The sequence below is a fragment of the Heloderma suspectum genome, chromosome 3 (assembly GCF_057233095.1).
Source record: "Heloderma suspectum isolate Gila_16-S chromosome 3, 16-S_ref, whole genome shotgun sequence".
NCBI classification, from domain to species: Eukaryota; Metazoa; Chordata; class Lepidosauria; order Squamata; family Helodermatidae; genus Heloderma; species Heloderma suspectum.
Genome location: NC_139460.1, coordinates 259694503 through 259714213, shown reverse-complemented (window position 1 = coordinate 259714213; position 19711 = coordinate 259694503). Strand labels below are relative to the sequence as shown.

At 45.0% G+C, this 19711-nt stretch overlaps 1 protein-coding gene across 1 annotated transcript in view; it reads left to right on the top strand.

Moving 5' to 3' along the window:
- The first annotated feature begins 2645 nt into the window (after positions 1-2645).
- Positions 2646-19711, top strand: part of PDZD7 (PDZ domain containing 7) — a 50839-nt gene continuing 33773 nt past the window's right edge. The window contains exons 1-5 of the mRNA XM_084846482.1: positions 2646-2838; positions 12568-12708; positions 14090-14264; positions 17429-17605; positions 19377-19524. Of these exons, the coding sequence (XP_084702608.1) occupies positions 2646-2838; positions 12568-12708; positions 14090-14264; positions 17429-17605; positions 19377-19524 (834 nt within the window). The remainder of the gene's footprint in view (positions 2839-12567; positions 12709-14089; positions 14265-17428; positions 17606-19376; positions 19525-19711) is intronic.

Genomic DNA, 19711 nt, shown 5'->3' with positions numbered 1-19711 from the left:
CAGTTGTACATTTTTACCATAAGAAAGCATAATTGCACAAACAGAAAAATCTTATTAAAAAACTATCTGTATCTTAAGCTTTATCTTTTTTTAACCAGATATCTCTATATATTATTGTGACTTATGTCTGAATAATCTATTGTGCCCTATTTGCATTTCCATAAGTGTGTGCAGGATTGTAGCCTTAAGCTCTGAACTGCTTGATTTTGGCTGGATCACAGTCATAGGAGGGCAGGAGTTGCACATTTCAGTATAACGTTGTGAAATATATTCCTAATGTCTGCCCATTTCTTGGAATATTATTTCCAAATCAAAAGGGTAAAATAGAAAAATATGCTTTCCTTATCAGAAAAACAGTGTAGACACTTAAAGTCACTCTAATGTAATACTTGAAAAATTAACAAGTACCAACCTAGGATTTGGTTCTGCTCTCAGCTGAACTGGTGTATATCCTGTTATTCCATAGAACTCAGTAATACTTGATTGAAATTGCAGGCCATAAATCAGGAGGTACATAATTGAAATCAATGTATGTTTTCAGACTAAACCTCCTCATGCATGATCACACTGTGACACTGGAAATGAAAGAATCTGACCCATTTTCCCTCATTTTAAATTTTTCCATTTTGCTAGGTCAGCTTTATTCATAGTCAAATAATTTTTTTTCCTGCTGTATAAACACCTGGCACATAATAGTCCTACCACTTTGAAAATGTCTGCCCATCTTTCTGTCTATTGGCAACGTGTTTATGTTTAGCAGCATAAAAATGTATTGCCTATGATAGTAAGTGCATAATCCTATGCATGTTTAGATAGAAAAAAAAATGCTGCCTGGGGAATGCTGGGAGTTGTAGGACTTTTTTCTTACTAAACATGCATAGGATTGCACCTTAAATATGAAATGCCCACAGTCTAAAACAGCTGAAATAGCATTAGACCCCCTAACATCACAGAGGGAACACATCAAGCATTGCACAGCAGGTGGTACTAGTTATGTTAACATTCTGACAGTCACAAATTTCTTTTTCTTTTTTTATTGCATTTTTTTTCAACCATGTGAATGGAAAAATAAGCTATAGAAGATTATGACTGCCCTCAAAGCTCAGAAACTAGAGGCTTGACTGGGGACATGTTCCCTTGCCAAGGGACTCCTAGAATGCCATAAAACAGACATTTATCACCTTAAACAACCTAAAGATATTAACCTAAAACATATTTACTCGGAAGTAAGTCCGACCTGATTCAGTGGGAATTACTTTCAAGTAAGTGTGCATAGAACTCCAGCCTAAATCTCTCTCTCTCTTTGTTTACAACATTTGTATACCACTCCATATCTAGGCAGATTCTGTAACAATAAGAGATACAAAATAAGATAATAAAAAAAAAGTTAAAATAATTACTATTTTTAAAAGGAAACAGAATTCTGATAAAACCATGGCTGATCACTCAAGGCAGGCTTCCTGAAATAAAGATATTTTCAGGATGTGCCAGAAACAGTACAGTGTTGGCATCTGCCTGACCTCCAGAGGCAAAGAGTTCCACAGGAAGGGAGCCACCACACTGAAGGCTTTTTTCTGGTGGACTCCAATCAGGCCATAGGTCAATGTGGAACCACCAGGAGCATGCCTTCTGATGATTTCAGGTTGGTAAGGGAGAAGGCACTCTCTCAGGTATCCTGGTCCCAAGTTGTTTAGGGCTTTGTACACTAGTAGCAAAACTGTAAACTGGGCAGTTCCCCCAGCAAAGATGGTGCATGCTGAAAAGGGGCAGCTCCTGACAAGAGCTGAGCTGCTGTATTCTGCACTAGCTCCAGCTTCTGGAGCAGCCTTAAGGGCAGCCCCACATACAGCACATTACAGTAATCCACTCTTGAGGTTATGAGCGCTTGTACCACCATGGCCAAGCTATCCCCTGTCCAGGAGAGGCTGTAGCCAGCGAACCAGCCGAAGCTGGTCAAAGGCACTCTGAGCTGCTGCGGCCACTTGGGCCTCCAGAAACAATTATGGATCTAGGAGTACCCCCAAACTATGGACCTGGTCTTTCAGAGGGAGTACAATCCCATCCAGAACAGGTAACAAGCCTATCTCCCGGACTTGGGAACCACTCACCCACAGGGCCTCCATCTTGCCAGGATTCAGCTTCAGTTTACTGTCCCTCTTCCAGCCCATTACTGAGTCTAGGCACTGATCCAGGACTTTCACAGCCTCACCTGAATCTGACTAAAGGTGGTAGCATCTAATTTGAGAATGTTATTTATTATTGTTGTTTTTGTTATTGTGTTGATGTAGCATACCTGTCTGGAAGTAAGAGAAGGAGCATGGATCTGAACCCATGAGAAGCAAGATCCTGGATCCTGCATTTCAGACTTAGGGTTGTTGATTTTTCCTGGGGATAAACTTCAGGGATAACCTCATCAACAAAATGAGTCCACAAGAGGAAACACTATGATTCACTGGAGCATGTCCAACAACTGTTTCCGCTGGTGGGATGCAACCTAAGGGGCCAAAATGTAACAAAATCCCCCAATCTCACTGAAGGAATTGGACTTCTCCACTGCCCAGAATACAGAGTGCTTCTCCAAACCACCCATGGACATTGTCCAGCCATGAGAGTCTCCCCATGAGCAAGCAGCATCCAGTCCTACCATGGCACAAGCTCCTGATTCATTCCAGGGGGGAATTATCTACCCCACTCACTCCCGGGGCTCCAGCAGTGACATCAGCACTGCTCACCACCTTCTGCTCAGCAGGCAGAACCGGCTGGTGAATGGGGACCACCGAGGCTTCCGCACGTCCTCCCCCATGGGAAGAGTCATCCTCATCAATACACCCCTTGAAGGTACTGTTGACATGAAGGGGGAAGATTGTGGTGCGCGGGTAGGGAGGTCGGAGAAATCTGCAATGGAATCAAATGAGTTTGGATTTTCATGAATCCGCACAATTAAAAAACCTGGCCAAAAATGTGCATATCCCCCATTGGCTAAAGCATGAAAATGCATACTGTGCGGGGACTTGCACATTTTTACACTTATGAAATTGTGCAAATTTGGAAACAAAAAACCCTCACTTCTGTGGATGGGCAGACGACAGAAGGAAAGGCACCTGACAATCCACAAATCACAGACAGAATGGATTTTACACAATCTGTACATCCCTATGCACAGGTGACTTTATTCTTAGCTGTGTTTCTGCCAGTATTTCTGCTGTGAGTTGTGATTGTTCACCTACCATGAAGATCTGTTGGTCAAACAACTTAGCAGATTGTCTTTCATGTGTATTACTAGCAAACACAACAGTGTCCTTCTGATGCCACAACGAGAAGCTCGGCCAGTAGTATATTCACAGTCCTAGGGAGCATCCATATAAATAGGTGGCAGTCATAGAATCATAGAATAGTAGGGTTGGAAGGGGCCTACAAGACCATTGAGTCCAACCCCTTGCTCAATGCAGGAATCCAAGTCAAAGCATCCCTGACGGATGGCTGTCCAGCCTCATCTTGAATGCCTCTAGTGTGGGAGAGCCCACCACCTACCTAGGTAATTGGTTCCATTATCGTATTGCTCTAACAGTCAGGAAGTTTTTCCTGATGTTCAGTCGGAATCTGGCTTCCTGTCACCTGAGCCCATTATTCTGTATCCTGCACTCTGGGATGATGGAGAAGAGATGCTGGCCATCTTCTCTATGACAACCTTCCAAGTACTTGAAGAGTGCTATCCTATCTCCCCATATATCTTATCTTCTGGAGGCTAAACATGCCCAGTTCTTTCAGTCTCTCTTCATAGGGCTTTGTTTCCAGTCCCCTGATCATCTTTGTTGCCCTCCTCTGAACCATCTCCAGCATCCTTCTTAAAATGTGGTGCCCAAAACTGGACACAGTACTCCAGATGAGGCCTCACCAGTGCTGAGTAGAGGGGGACTAGTACTTCCCGGGATTTGGAAGCTATGCTTCTATTAATGCAGCCCAAAAGAGCATTTGCCTTTTTTGCAGCCACATCACATTGTTAGCTCATATTTAGCTTGTGATCTACAACAATTCCAAAATCCTTCTTGCTTGTAGTGTTGTTGAGCCATGTATCCCCCATCTTGTAACTGTGTGTTTGGTTTCTTTTTCCTAGGTGCAGAACTGGGCATTTGTCCCTATTAAATGTCATTCTGTTGTTTTCTGCCCAGTGCTCCAGTCTATCCAGATCACTTTGAATTGTGTTTCTGTCTTCCAAGATATTAGCTATTCTGCCCAATTTTGTGTCATCTGCAAATTATTCATTCATTCATTCATTCATTCATTCATTTCATTTCATTTCTATACTGCCCAATAGCCAAAGCTCTCTGGGCGGTTCACAAAAATTAAAACCAAACAACACACAATAATACAATTTAAAATATATAGAACATTAAAACCACAATATAACAATACAACCACAATAAAACCTAGCAGCAGTGCAGGAGTTTAAAATACAGATTTTTAAAACTGCAAAGCTAAAAGTTTAGAAAGCTAAAATGCTAAAATGCCTGGGAAAATAAAAAGGTCTTCACCTGGCGCCGAAAGAAATACAATGTAGGTGCCAGGCAAACCTCACTAGGGAGCTCACTCCAGAGCCAGGGTGCCACAGCAGAAAAAGCCCTCCTCCTAGTAGCCACCCGCCTCACTTCCTTTGGCAGGGGCTCACGGAGAAGGGCCACTGACGATGATCTTAAGGTCCGGGCAGGCACATATGGGAGGAGGCAATCCTTCAGATAACCTGGCCCCAAGCCGTTAAGGGCTTTAAATGTTAATACCAGCACTTTGAATCGGGCCCGGAAATGGACTGGCAGCCAGTGCAGCTGAAAAAGTACTGGCATAATATGAGCTCGCAGGCCAGTCCCTGTTAACAATCTTGCTGCCCTATTTTGGACCAGCTGAAGTTTGCAGACCATTTTCAAAGGCAGCCCCACATTAGGGATGTATGAAAGTCACTTACCTGGTCCCGCAGCTTGCTTCGCGGTGGGGGGGAGGCGCTTCGGTTCTCCCACCGAAGTTCAGGCCGGGGGGGGAGGTGCCCCGCCTTGCCCAGCTGAAATTCAGGCCGGGGAGAAGCACCCCGTCTCACCGACCGCGAAATACAAAAGTGAATGTTAAAAAACACACACACAGGTGATAGGCTACGTAACGATTTACGTAGCCCATCACAGCTAGATTTCCAAAGTCAGCCGTGATAGGCTACGTAAATCATTACGTAGCCTATTATGGGTGACTTTGAGGGGGGGGAGCGCGTACGCAAATGGCGGTGCCCGTGGGTGCCACCATTTGCATTCCTTATTTGGGCCCGGGTAGTCTACGTAAAGATTTATGTAGCAAATAGCAAACACTATTTGCGTTGCCCTTATTTTCACCGTAGTCTACGTAAATCTTTACCCATGGGCGCCGCCATTTGCGTATGCGCTTTTTTTTTTTTTCAAAGTCACCCATCATGGGCTATGTAACGATTTACATAGCCTATCACGGCTGACTTTGGAAATCTGGCCGTGATAGGCTACGTAAATCATTACGTAGCCTATCACGTGTGTGTTGTTTTTTTTTTTACATTTACTTGGAAATGGTGGCGGCGGCAGCCAGTCGGAAGACCGGCCGCCGCCCCCGCCGAAACACCGCCAAAACGCCGCCGGGACCCGCCACCGAGAGGGACATTCGAGGGAGGTAAGTCCCATCCCGGGGGTGGCGAGAGGGTGGCGGAGAATTTCACCGCCAATTTCGGGGGGCTGAATGCGTTGGCATTCGGTCTCCCCGAGATTCGTGGAGAAATTCTCCGCCATCCCTACCCCACATATAACGCATTGCAGTAATCCAGACAAGAAGTTATCAGAGCATGGATAACTCTAGCTAGGCTATCTCTGTCCAGATAAGGGCGTAGTTGGTATACCAGCCTAAGCTGATAAAAAGTGCTCCGTGCCACTGAGTTCACCTGTGCCTCAAGTTACAGTTCTGGATCCAAGAGCACCCCCAAACTACCAAAGTGATCCTTTAGGGGGAGTGCAACCCCCTCCAGAACAGGTTGAATATCACCTAGCCGGGCAGATGAACCACCCACCAACAGTACCTCCGTCTTGTCTGGATTGAGTCTCAGTTTATTGGCTCTCATCCAGTCCATTACCGTGCCCAGGCACTGATTCAGAACAGCCACTGCCTCACCTGGTTTTGATGAGAAAGAGATGTAGAGCTGGGTGTCATCCGCATATTGATGGCACCTCAGCCCACACTTCTGGATAACCTCCCCCAGCGGTTTCATGTAGATGTTAAACAGCATAGGGGGTAAAATAGAGCCCTGTGGAACCCCATGGCACAATTGCCATGGCACAGAGCAATAATCCCCCAGCACCAGTTTCTGGAATCGGCCATCCAAGTAGGAGCAGAACCACTGCAGTGCAGTGCCTCCAACTCCCAACCCAGACAACCTATCCAGAAGGATACCATGGTTGATGGTATCGAAAGCTGCTGAGAGGTCCAGGAGAATCAATAGGGTTGCACTCCCCCTGTCCCTCTCCCGGCAGAGGTCATCCCACAGGGCGACCAAGGCAGTTTCTGTTCCAAAACCAGGCCTGAAGCCTGATTGAAATGGATCTAGATAATCCGTTTCATTCAAGAGTGCCTGGAGCTGTCCTACAACCACCCGCTCAAGCACGTTACCCAGGAAGGGGATGTTGGCCACTGGCCTATAATTATTAACATCCTCTGGGTCTAGGTTAGGCTTTTTCAGGAATAGTCTAATTACCACCTCTTTTAAAGTGGCAGGCACCACTCCCTCTCTCAAGGAGGAATTTACAACCTCCTGGACCCAGTCAGACATCCCCTCCTTGTTTGATTTAATAAGCCATGAAGGGCAAGGGTCAAGCACACAAGTGGTTGATCGGACTTGGCCAAATTTGATCAGCATTTCCTGCACCTCCTCATCCAAGTCATTAATATAAATGTTGAAGAACACTGGGCCCAGGACTGTGCCCTGCGGTACCCCGCTCATTACCTCTTCCCAGTTTGAGAAGATCCCATTGATATGCACTCTTTGAGTCCAATTCTGTAGCCAACTGTGGATCCACCGGATCGTTGTTTCATCTAGCCCACTTTGAGCTAGTTTGCTTGTCAGGATATCATGGGGCACTTTGTCAAAAGCTTTGCTGAAGTCAAGGTATATTACGTCCACAGCACTCCCACAGTCCACAAGGGAGGTTACCTGATCAAAAAATGAGATCAGATTCGTCTGGCAGGATTTGTTCTTGACAAATCCATGTTGGCTTCGAGTAATCACTGCATTGTTTTCAAGGTGCTTACAGATGGATTGCTTTATCATCTGCTCCAGAATTTTCCCAGGGATTGATGTCAGACTGACTGGTCTGTAGTTCCCAGGTTCCTCCTTTTTACCCTCTTTGAAGACAGGGACATTAGCCCTCCTCCAGTCATCTGGCACTTCACCTGTCCTCCATGATTTCTCAAAGATAATAGACAGTGGTTCTGAGAGTTCTTCTGCCAGTTCCTTTATTAGTCTAGGGTGCAGTTTATCTGGCCCTGGAGATTTGAACTCATTCAAAGTAATTAGGTGTTCCTTGACCATATGACTATCGATCTCAAGCTGCAATCCTGCCCCTTCAGCCTGTACTTCACCTTTGCCAGGGGGGTCATAGACCCCCTTTTGGGAGAAGACTGAGCTAAAGTAGGAATTGAGCACTTCTGCCTTTTCTTTGCCATCTGTTGTCATTTTGCCATCCTTATTTAATAGCTGAACCACCCTTTCTTTCCTCTGTCTTTTACTATGCATGTATCTGAAGAAAGCCTTTTTGTTGCTTTTAGCTTCCCTCACTAGCCTCAGCTTGTTCTCAGCTTGTTCCTGACGTCATCCCTGCAATTCTGTGCTACCTGCCTGTACTCTTCCTTTGTTGCTTGGCCTTCCTTCCACTTCCTATATATGTGCTTTTTTGTTTTCAGGTCATATCTAAGCTTTTTGTGAAGCCACATTGGCTTCTTCTGTTGTAGTCCACCTTTTTTTCTTGTTGGAACTGTTTGTGCCTTGAGAATTTCCTTTTTTTAAAACTCCCACCCATCTTGGACTCCTTTTCTCATTAGAGTCGCTCACCATGGGACCTTACTTATCATAGTTCTGAGTTTATTAAAAATCGGCTTTCCTAAAATCCAGGGTATGCATTTGGCTACACTCAGCTTTTGCTTCCCTTAGAACCAAGAAAAGTATAACATGGTCGCTTTCCCACAGACTTCCTGTAACTGCTACTTTATCCACTAAGTCATCTCCGTTGGTTAGGATCAAGTCAAGGATAGCCGATCCTCTAGTTCCTTCCTCTACTTTTTGTAGGAGGAAGTTATCTGCCACACAAGTTAGGAATTTCCTGGAGGGGCCATGTTTTGCAGAATTTGTCTCCCAAAAAATATTGGGGAAATTGAAGTCCCCCTTTACAACTACATCATGATTCCTTGATACATTAGCTATTTGCTTTTCAAAAGTTTCATCCTCATCTTCTCCTTGATTGGGTGGCTGGTAGTAGACTCTGACCACCATGTTCCTTTTATTCTTTGCTCCATTTATTTTAACCCATATGCTCCCAATGGGGCTACAAAGCTCATCCTCCTGTATTTCTGTGCAGAAATATGTATTTTTAACGTATCATGCAACCCCACCTCCCTTTCTGTTCCTCCTGTTCTTTTTGAACAAGTTATATCCTTCAGTTGCTGTATTCCAGTCATGAGAGTCATCCCACCAAGTCTCAGTTACCCCTATCAAGTCATAATTTCCCTCCTGTATTAAGAGTTCAAGTTCGTTCTGTTAATTTGCCATACTCTGGGCATTAGTATATAGACATTGAAGACCATGTGCTTCATAGTCTGTCTTTCTTCCTACATGTTTCTGAAGACTATTATTGAGCACTGTTAGAGCTGATCTCTCCGTTCATGCTGTGGCCAAACACATTCTTCCCAGCCTTCATGAGGTGCAACCCATCCCTTGCCAACAGCCCATCTTCCAGGAAATATAGCCAAGAGATGTCAAGCTGCCTAGGAAATGTATTTTCCTTTATGGGAAAATAAAGCACCATCTGAAATGGAGGCAGATGTGCTCAAGAAAAACATGCCCCATCAAAGGGTCTTCCTTTTCCACAATACATAGGCATTCATCAGGAATGATATCTGCAATGCACAGTATTGAAAGAGGCTTTTCATTTTTTCATTGGAAGGTTTGTCTTCGCAGAGGATCTCCCAGAAATAAGTTTTCACTGGAAGGTCTTGACAAAGCACTCATTACACTGACTAACAAACTAGATGTTGCTTTAATGGTGTGGTTATTTTATGTATTTATTTGATTTATTAGCCACTCTAGGTGGCATACAATACAAATAACAACACCAAATACGACAAATTTACATAATCAACTGAACAAAACCTCTAACCCACCCCAAATGCCTGCCTGAACAACCAGGTTTTCAAAGCCCAACAGAAGCTCATAAAAGAGGGAGCATGGTAGAGGTCATTAGGGAGGGAATTCCACAGAGTGGGAGCCACCACAGAAAAGGCCTCCCCCTAGTCCTCACCAGCCTAGCTGTCCTGGACAGACAGAAGGCCTTCCAAGGCCGATCTCATTGAGTGGCATCCCTGGTTAGCAACCATGCCTGGTTTTTTTTTTTAAGTAATACTAAGTCAGGGGGAAGGGAGGGGTGATTTTCATCAGGACTGCAGCATGCAGGGAGGGGAGGTTTAACCCTTCCCTTCCCAATCACAATCCCAACAAAAATCCACCCCCTCTAGCCCAGCAATTTTCATTGGAAAATAAAGCTCCTGTTGGAGCCAATGGGAGCTTTTTTCAAATTATAATTGCTGCCCCCCCCCCGAGGGGGGTTCATCAGGATCATGGTTGGGGAGAAAAGAGTTAAATATGCCTTCCCCATACATTGTAAAAAAAAACAAAAACCCCCCAGCTTAGTTTTTTTAAACCCTGGGTGTTCTAACCATGCAATGAAAGTAACATCATGTTTGGCCCTGAGAGCAAGAGCCCTCCATCTGTCCCTAACTGGTACCTTGTTAGTTTTGAGCTTCTTTCTTCCACCTCAATGCCCCAGCTCTGGCTTTTTCTAACCTTTTGACTCTGGTGACAACATATGCCCAGTGAAGACTGGTGGCTGTGATGTCAGTGGGGTAGTGAATCGTCCCTGGGTTTCAGTCAGAACTCTAAGGAGCTATCCCCCATTCTAAAAGGTCAAAATGCCTCTCCTAAGACTTAGTTAAAGCTAAAATATGCAAACATTTGGGGTATCTTGGTCCTGCCCCCTTTGCCTTTGGCCCCACCCACCACTGAAATGAGCTTCTCTGAAATGGACTTTGGTCCTCAATTTGGGAGCAGTTCAACTCCCCTGCTTCAGGCAGTAATGCCCCTGCTCCTTTTCTTGTGAGAACACTTGCAGACCGTTATGAGGAAGGAGCTGTGAGTGCAACATAGCCTATAGCAGCCTTCCCCAACCCTGGTGCCCTACAGATGTTTTAGACTGCATTTCCCAGCATCTCTGAGCACTGGCCATGCTGGCTGGGACTGATGAGGGTTGAAGTCCAAAGCATCTGGACAGTACATCCCATAGCCCTGCACTTGCGGCATTCCAGCTGGCAACCACATTTGGAGACCAGAACACATGACAGTAATTCATATTGTGCTTTTGTAATGGGTATAATTTCAGGAGGTAAAAGTTGCCATATCCCATGATAGAATATATTTGGAACTATCTGGTGCAAAGAATGGAAGTGTATTGGGCAGAGGCAAGGGGACACTGGAGGAAACGGATACAAGTGATTCAAATGGCTTCTTGTTACTTCTAGCCAACCCTCACAGCCACACAGTGTAGGGAGTCTCAAGGATGTTGGTGTCATGACTCCTATTTCTCGGCCCTTCCAGTATGCAGCAGAGGATGCTGATGAGGACAAGACACAGGCCACTTCCTCTGGGGTACGACAGTCAGTGCCTTATTCAGGGCCCTTCTGGCCAGAAAAACACAGCCCTGCCATCATCCTCTGGCTCAGAGGATGAGCCCCAGCATCTCCCCAGCCTCGCAGAAGTCTCAGGCTACAAAATCAGGCAAGAACCCTTCAGCAGTTCAGTCAGCTCCACCAAGAGGGGCAGAGATGACCACACTGCAGGTCTTGTCAGCCTACATAAGGCTTCAGTTGGCTTTAGCTCCCTGATGAGAAAACAACTTCCTACTGTTGTAGTAGGAGAGAGTTCCAGCCAGCAGGACCCAGTTGGAGCTATCCAAGGTCTCATTTTCTTCTTGCCTTGCCCTGCCATTGCATGTGCTACCAGCTTCCCCTGCTACAAGCCTCAAGGGACCACAGAATGGGACAGTCAGGCTGGAAGCCGCCACCAGATCCTAGCATATGGCATTTGGGGACCTTAGAAATTCTGCACCCATTGCCAAATTCTGTTAATATTCCCATGATTTCAAGAAACCTGGCTTAGAGCATTTTGTCTGCCTCAATCCCAACCCCAATCCATGCACATAATTTAATCATCCTATGGCCACAGAGCTGTGCCTCAGCAAAACTGGGCAGCCTGCTGCGATGGTATTTTCTGGGAGTTCTCTGGTTTAAGAATAAAGTAGACATGATGTTGGAGATCCATTAAGATAATCTCCCACATTTGTTTTAAATGTCAATTGCAGTCACAGAGAAGGGGGAAGGAGAGAAGGAGCTGATTTAGACTAGGACCATGGTGCTGAAAGAGTGGAGGTTAACTTTCTCCTGCACTGTTTTTCCCACTGAAGTCCCCATCCCCATGCTGCTATTTACTCCATGAGACCAAAAATACAGGTAACATATTAGAGCCTATATGTTTTGCCCCATGGGGGAAATAGCAGATTTGGAGACCAGTTTAAGTTGGGAAAATGGTACAGGGAAAAGGGCATCCCTGCTGCCACAGCACTGCTCTGAATCCTCACCTGGTCCTGATCTGAACTGGGCCCCTCCCATGGCTGCTATTTAAAAAAAAAAATGATAGGAGGTCCCATGCACAGATCCGCTGCACCGCACGTGTTTGGGCCATTAATGCGCATATCCTACTCTCTTCAATGCTCCCTATGGTTCAGGACACAGTGAGCGTTTTGTTCTTGTTTTTTCCTCTGCATGATGGAGGAGCATTGACCATGTTCCCAGGCTGACACAATGTCAGTACTGCTGCCCAACAACAGAAGCGGAATGTTCATGTTCTATGTACTGTGAGAGTTTTTAGTAGTACTGTGGATAAAGAGGGAGTGTCTTGTGTGCACTGACAGTGGGGACATGGTTTAACAGAAGTTCCCATGTCTCCCTAGGAAATAATTCCTCAGGACTTCTGTAGCCTGCCATGTCTGGTTCTGGTACACAGTCTGGAAAGAGAGCCTGATCTGTACAGTGCAGGAAGGTGGCTGTATATTTCTCCTGCTGTTCTGTTACTTTCCCAGGGCCCAAGACTGTGCTTGGAGTGGAAGATGGGGATTTCATTTTACTGGTCATCCCAGCACAGTGTTATTAGCGGTGCCCCTTCATAGTTATGTTCCATGTGATGTATCCCCATCACAGCTAACAGCGATGAGAGCGATGCCATCCATGCCATTACGGTGGAAAAGAGTGCAGACGGGAAGCTGGGCTTCAGTGTGCGTGGGGGCTCAGAGCATGGCCTGGGTATCTTCGTCAGCAAGGTGGAGGAGGGCAGCAGTGCAGGTAAGCAAAATGGCTTCAACTCTCCCAGCCTGAAAAACAGGAAACAAGCTGTTCTTACTGTCTAGCATCCACAGCACTGGCAGGATCTCCTGTACTTAAATGGTTGTCTAGGGCTAGTGCAGACCTCTTTCCCTGTAGGACTTATCCCAGCTCTGGATGTTGCAGAAAAATGTAGGCAAAACCATGTCATTGAAAGTTTGCTCATCAAAGATTTCTGCATGTGTGCCATCCTGCTAAATAGTTCTGCAAGGACATCAGTAAAGAACTCCATGATGACATCGCAAATGCTCAGATTCTCAGAGAAGTTTTCATATATTTACTTAGTGCTCCAGTGAAAAACCAGTATTTTAAACTACAGGGAGGAAGGGATTCTGTCAAGACTAATAATTGCAAACCACTCAAAAATATCTACAGCAGGCTTTCCCAATCTAGTGTCTCCAGATGTTCTGGACTATGGCTCCCAGGATTCCTTGACCATAGCCCATGCTGGCTAGGGGTGATGAGAGTAGAGGTTTACAACATCTGGAGGGCACCAGGTTGAGAAAGCTGGTCTGGAGACACTCCTGACCTACCAAAGGTGCAGACATGAGAAACAACCCAAGGCAAACAGTTATCGTGAAATTGGGTGTGTCCTGTTCCCCCTTGTAATATGAGATAGAGAGATAAGAGATAGAGAGATATACACACAAAGAGAGAGGAGTTCTCCAGCTATTAATCTATAATTTGTATCTGTTTTAATATTAATAATAAATGCAAAGTACAAGTCACTGAAAATGAAGGGCTCCTGTTATAAGAAATATTAACTATCATTCTTATCCTTTATTCTAAAGCATGTGTGCTATGAGGGGCATTGCTAAGCCAGGGCCCCTGGGACTCCATCCCTGAATCTATTTCCCATAGCTCTGGATCTATTCTCCTGAGCCTTAAGTGTCCCTAGTTGCCAATGGGGGATTTTGTTCTCAGCTTAATGCATGGGGCAATTTTCAAGAGGGAGGGCGGAAACGGTTAATCCCCTCCACACATGCTGAAAGCTACCCCACCCACGCACCCCAGGCATGGCAATTAAGCTTAGAAAAACCTTTCCATTGGTGCCAAAGGGAGGTTTTTCCTAAGCTTAGCTGCCATGCAGAGGTGGGGATTTTTGGGGAGGGAAGGGTTAACCCTCCCTTCACTGTGCCCCCCAAAAAAGCCCCCCCAGCAATTAATCTTTCCATTCATGCCAATGAAAGATTGGGGCCAGGATCTTTTAAGTACCCAGCTATGTCCCTATGTGCTATTGTGCTTTGCCACTTGGTTGTGTTAGTATTGCTCTAATATTAAAAAGTTAGGAAAAAGAAACATCCCTAGACTGAGTTGAGCTATCTGTATTTAATGCCAACAGAACAGGCTGGGCTGTGTGTTGGAGACAAAATCACAGAGGTGAACAGCGTGAGCTTGGAGAGCATTACAATGGGAAGTGCAGTCAAAGTCCTGACGGGGAATAACCGGCTGCGGATGGTCGTGAGACGCATGGGCAAAGTGCCAGGGATAAAGTTCTCCAGAGAAAAGACCACATGGTAAGCGGAACTGCCTACTATGGTGACACCCCATTGTCAGCGGGCCTTGGGCCACCCCAGATCACAATGCCTTGTTTGCATGGGCCAAGGCGAGTGTGCTGGGCTCAGCGGAGCAGAGACAGCGAGCGATCAGATTTCGGGAGATGCAGGGAGATGCTATCGGAGTGAACTCTGTCCGGGGAACAGGAGAGGGAGGGGTCAATGTGCCATGGAGTTACTGGGCTAAATTCTCCCCTCCAGTTTAAATCACATGGCAACTGTGGTTGGGAAGGGGCTTCATTTGCATAATATGCAGACAGGGAATTAATAGTGATGCATGTGGGGGAGCTGGAAGGAAGTAAGTCCAAAAGGGTATAAATGGGGTCTGCTGGGGATCTCAAAACTGATTTTAAAATTATTATTATTATTAATGCTAATAACAATTAATAATAATATTCTACCCCTCCATTTTTCGATCACAGAACTCAAGGCAACATACGTGGGGTTCCCCAGTGTTCCCCCTTCCAAGCACTGACTAGATCCAGACCTTCCTAGCTTCAGCAAACAGGCACATGCTCCGAGAGTCAAGTAGGTTTGCTTTGGAGAATTCCATGACTGAGCTAGTCAGTACAGAGAATGAAATGGCAAAAGGGCCTGGGCAGCTAGAATGCCTTGTTAATACTGCAGAGCTGAAATGAATTTACTTCCACAAATACTCCTCAAAATTCTCCTTAGCAAACAAGCTTGAACAGTCTGCACTATTTGATATCAGGATATGGAACACTACTACTGGATATCTGATAGTTAATACTTGACAGAGTTTGATAGCTGACTTGACATGCAATTATATTTAGAACTGAGCAATGCAAATAACTGATATGCAATGCTATATTACACTGATTTTCAAACTTCGTGCTTCCAGGGAATGTTTTCCATTATCTACAGTACATGCATGCTATGAAGTCTCTGTAAATTACAGAGGATTCTGGGTCATGTAATCTAGGACATATACTTAGTTTATGCAGGGCAGTGTTTGGAACTCACCATTCCCCTTCTGAATACAGCATGTGCCCTGGAATCACCCAAACTGGCTGTGCAGTGCAGTGCAGAGATTTTTTTAAAAATCGAACACATTTGAGAGATGCCATGCAATGGTATTTAGTATCTGACAGCGTTTTATAGATGACATGCAATTACAGTTTATGAACTTTCATATTTTAAGCTTTCCAGACCAGTCTTGCCAGACAAGTCTAAAACATAAGCATTTGAGTTCAATCCTGAGGTTAAAATTCACATTAAAATGTGAACTAAAATTTGAATTCAAAATTTTTCTTTTAAAACATGACTGGTGAAATGGGAAAATGTTGCTGGATTCAGAATATTTGCAAATATTCATTTGTACTGACCCGAGGTAGTCTGCACACAGCTATCCATGTTCTAGTAACATCCCTTTTGGATTACTGCAGTACATTGTATGTGGGGTTACCCATGAAGAGAGTTCAGAAATTTTAGTTAACACAAAAACATAGCAGTTATGGGAACTAGGCATACAGAACTCATCTGGCCAGTCTTAAAATAACTGTACTGGCTCCTGGGCCATTTCCAGGCTCAGTTCAAAATGCTAGTTCTAACTGTTAAAGCTCTAAGCCACTTGGGATCAGGATAGTTTAAGGACCACCACCTCCACACAAACCTGTTCATTTACTAAGATTTTCCTCAGAGGCCTTTCTTCAGGGCCCGCACCTTCAAAGGTGAGATCGGTAGTGACTTGAGTTTGGAATGCTCTCCCTATGGAAACTAACCTAGTGTCATGAAAACATAAGAGCCCTGCTGGATAAGACCAAGGGTCCATCTAATCTAGCATTCTGTTCCCACAGTAGCCAACCAGCTGCCTGTGGGAAGCCCACAAGAAGGACATAAGTGCAATAGCACCCTCCCACTCATGTTCCCCAGAAACTGGTATTTGGAGGCATACTGCCTCTGATACTGAAGGTAGCACATAGCCATCAGGACTGGTAGCCACTGATACCTTTATTCACCATTAATTTTTCTAATCCCCTTTTAAACCCATCCAAATTAGTGGCCATCACGACATCTTATGATAGCAAATTCCATAGTTTACCTATACACTGTATGAAGAACTACTTCCTTTTATCTGTCCTGAATCTCCTGTCAGTGACCCCAGGTTCTAGTATTATGAGAGAGGGATAAAAATGTCTCCCTATCCACTTTCTCCACACCATGCATAACTCTGTACACCTCTGTCATGTCTCCCCTTACTCACTTTTTTTCTACGCTAAATAGTCCCAGTTGTTGTAACTGTTCCTCATGTGGAAGTTGTTCCAGCCCCTTGATAATTTCGATTGCCTTTTTCTGCAACCAAACCCCCTTTTCTGTGTTGAGTCTCATGTCTTTTTGGCACCATGTGAAAAAGACATTTGTATTTGCCTCAGACCTTTCACATGCGGCGCTTTTGTGCACTGTCTGTATTGTATTGTTTTTTCTGCTCCTTTTGGTTTATGTTCTATTTGTCAGTGATTTGCAAAACCATCATTCTCGAACATAACTCAAAGTGAACTCAAATTTCAATTCAAAATTTCTCATTTAAAACATGACTGGTGAAATGTGAAAATTTTGCTGGATTCTGAAGGTCAGCTAGCCCAACCACCTGCCAGGAACTCTGCTGTCCTTTGATCCTTGTATTATTTTGCTTTTTTTTTTTTTTTTTTGCATCTTTAATGTTAGCTGCTCTCAGAGGTGATTGTCACAAGAGTGGGATACAGCCTTTCTAAATGCAATACAACATAATGCAATGCAATACGCCAATCCCCAGATATACCAGGGACAGGTTGATTTCTGAAACCCGAAATGCCAAGGTCTAAAGTCACGCACACCTTCTGATTTGAAAGCACAAGTCCAGGCGTGGGTGGGTGGGCTGTGTTCATGTAAGGTGGAGGGGAGGGAAATACACAGGCTCAAAGGCACCATTGAAAGCAGGTTCTGGGGCCATGCTCAGATATGCCAATTCCTAGACTCAAACACTATTGGTATGACGCAGTTTATGGTGATTCAGCATTCAGGTTGCAAAACTTGGCTATACTTCAGCCATGATGGGGGAGAAGTGGAAGGACTGTGTAAAATCCTTGGAATCTGAAATCCTGGGGGAATTCTTCATCCCGCCACAGGGTCGATGTGGTAAACAGACGCCTGATTGTGGAGAGGAGCAGCTCCACTCCATCGGATACCAGCTCTGAGATCGGAAAGCGGAGGATTGTCCACCTCTACACCACATCTGATGACTACTGCTTGGGTTTCAACATCCGTGGGGGAAAGGAGTATGGCCTTGGCATCTACGTCTCCAAGTAAGCCTTGCTTGGCCTTGGAGCTCCCTGCTGCTGACTGTTTTGGACCCTGATGCCACCTGAGCATAGGCTCAAACTACATATAGTACTCACATGGTTTGCTCTTTAGTGCAAGAATTTTCTTTTACAAGTACCCAGTGCAAAAAGCAGGTGTAGGATGATGGTGATCCGACTGGGAATGCAGTGGAGGCAAAGAGTTAAAGCCCCCCTACCCCTTATACCAGGTTCCCAATCTGGATCAGCTCCCCCCACCCCCAATGCTAGTTATTTATAAAAGACAAATCTTGCCCTCAAGGACAAACCTCTTGCTAAATGTCACATTTAGTTTTGACCCCGAGTTAGGCTTACTACCCATTCACAATATGTAGGAACTGTTCATATTTAGGAGCTCCAGGCATAATAACTGGAAAATTTACTAAAGACAGAGTTCTCCCATATTTTCAGTTGGTCCTTCCTACTCCTTCAAAGGTACATGTTATGAAAAAAGAGCTTCTGAAGGCCACAAGGAGTAACAAGTAGTATGTTATGAAAAGGGTAAGTTGCTTCATAGAAATGTGGTGCACATTGTAACTTATTTTGCTTGTAGCAGTTACACATTGGTGGACTAGGATCAGGGAGACCTGAGTTCGAATCCTCACTCAGCCATAAAGCTCACTGGGTGACCATGGGCCAGTCTCTCTCTCTCTCTCTCTCTCTCTCTCTCTGCCTAACCTTCCTCACAGGGTTGTTGTAAGAGGTAAATGGGGTGGGGGAAGCACTGCATAGCCCACCTTGGGCTCCTTGGAAGAAAGGTGGCATATAAATAAATGTTTAAAAAGTAGCCTGAACTTAATGAGGTTTACCTCTGAGTAAGTCCCATGTACTACCTATTGCAATGCAAATTGCATAATCAAGATCACAACAGTTAAATCATGAGAAAAGGTGGGGTTTTCTTGCTCTTTCAGTGCACAGCTATGGGTACAATGGTGATTCTCATCAGAATCATCATTGCAAATACAGAACCAGGCTGTGATCCTCCTTTCAGGTTAATCAATCCAGAGTAAAATGGTGGTATTTCTGTCTGCAGCATGATCTTGTGTCTATAGCATTAGTACAGGATGGTCCCAATCCTACTGGATCGGCATCTTTTGAATTCCTTTCAGTCCTGTTTGTCCCAAATGAATTCAGCCTCAGATAAGCCAGCCATCAATTGAGAGGCATTGTGGCCTTTTGTAAACTGACCACATCCTTTTGGCGGGGAGGGCGGAAGTATATATTTGTATCAGATGTAAGTACCATTCTTGGCTTTGTTCAACCTGGGGAGAAATCATCTTCAGCTCTGAATAAATTTGCATCATGTTTAGACGAACCTTCCACCATTAACTGAAAAGTTATGCCATCATGACAGTGCTGAAGGTATTGGAAGGATGTGTAGATGAGCCGGACTTCTGGCTGTGGATGATGTGATTTGCAGGTTGCAGGGAGGTTGCTGTAGTGCTCGGCTTCTATCTGTAGGATCTTGCCACCTCATTCTCCTTTGAAAGCCAGGAGAAAAACTGCCATTGAGGGACTTGCCTTCCCATTCTTCGATGGGGTACTTACCAGAGGAGGAACTAGGACTGATGCACCAGAGACCTACATTATTAGGACTGTTGGGTCTCTGTTGCTCTCTCACGCACATGCCCAATAAGATGCACCCATTTCCCCATTCCCCCTTCACTTGCCCTGATTTCTCTGTTCAGAGTCCCACTGTGCCAGTTTGAGAATAATTCCCACTCTGTTTCATTCCCAGAGTGGATCCCAGTGGGCTGGCTGAGCAACATGGGATCAAGGTCGGCGACCAAGTCCTTGCAGCCAACGGCATCAAGTTTGATGACATCAGCCATAGCAAGGCAGTGGAAGTGCTAAAGGGGCAGACCCACATCATGCTGACCATCAAGGTGAGGCCCGTTCTTGCCAAATACTAGTCAGGAGCAGGGATGGGAAGGGTAGTTACCCTGTGAGAAGATGACACACCGGCTCCACCATGACGGGAAGTCAATGTCATGAGCACCACCAATATGCTTGATTGTGGATTCACAGGGTGTCATAAGAGTTCCTGCCAGCACCTGTAATCAGTCTCTTTAC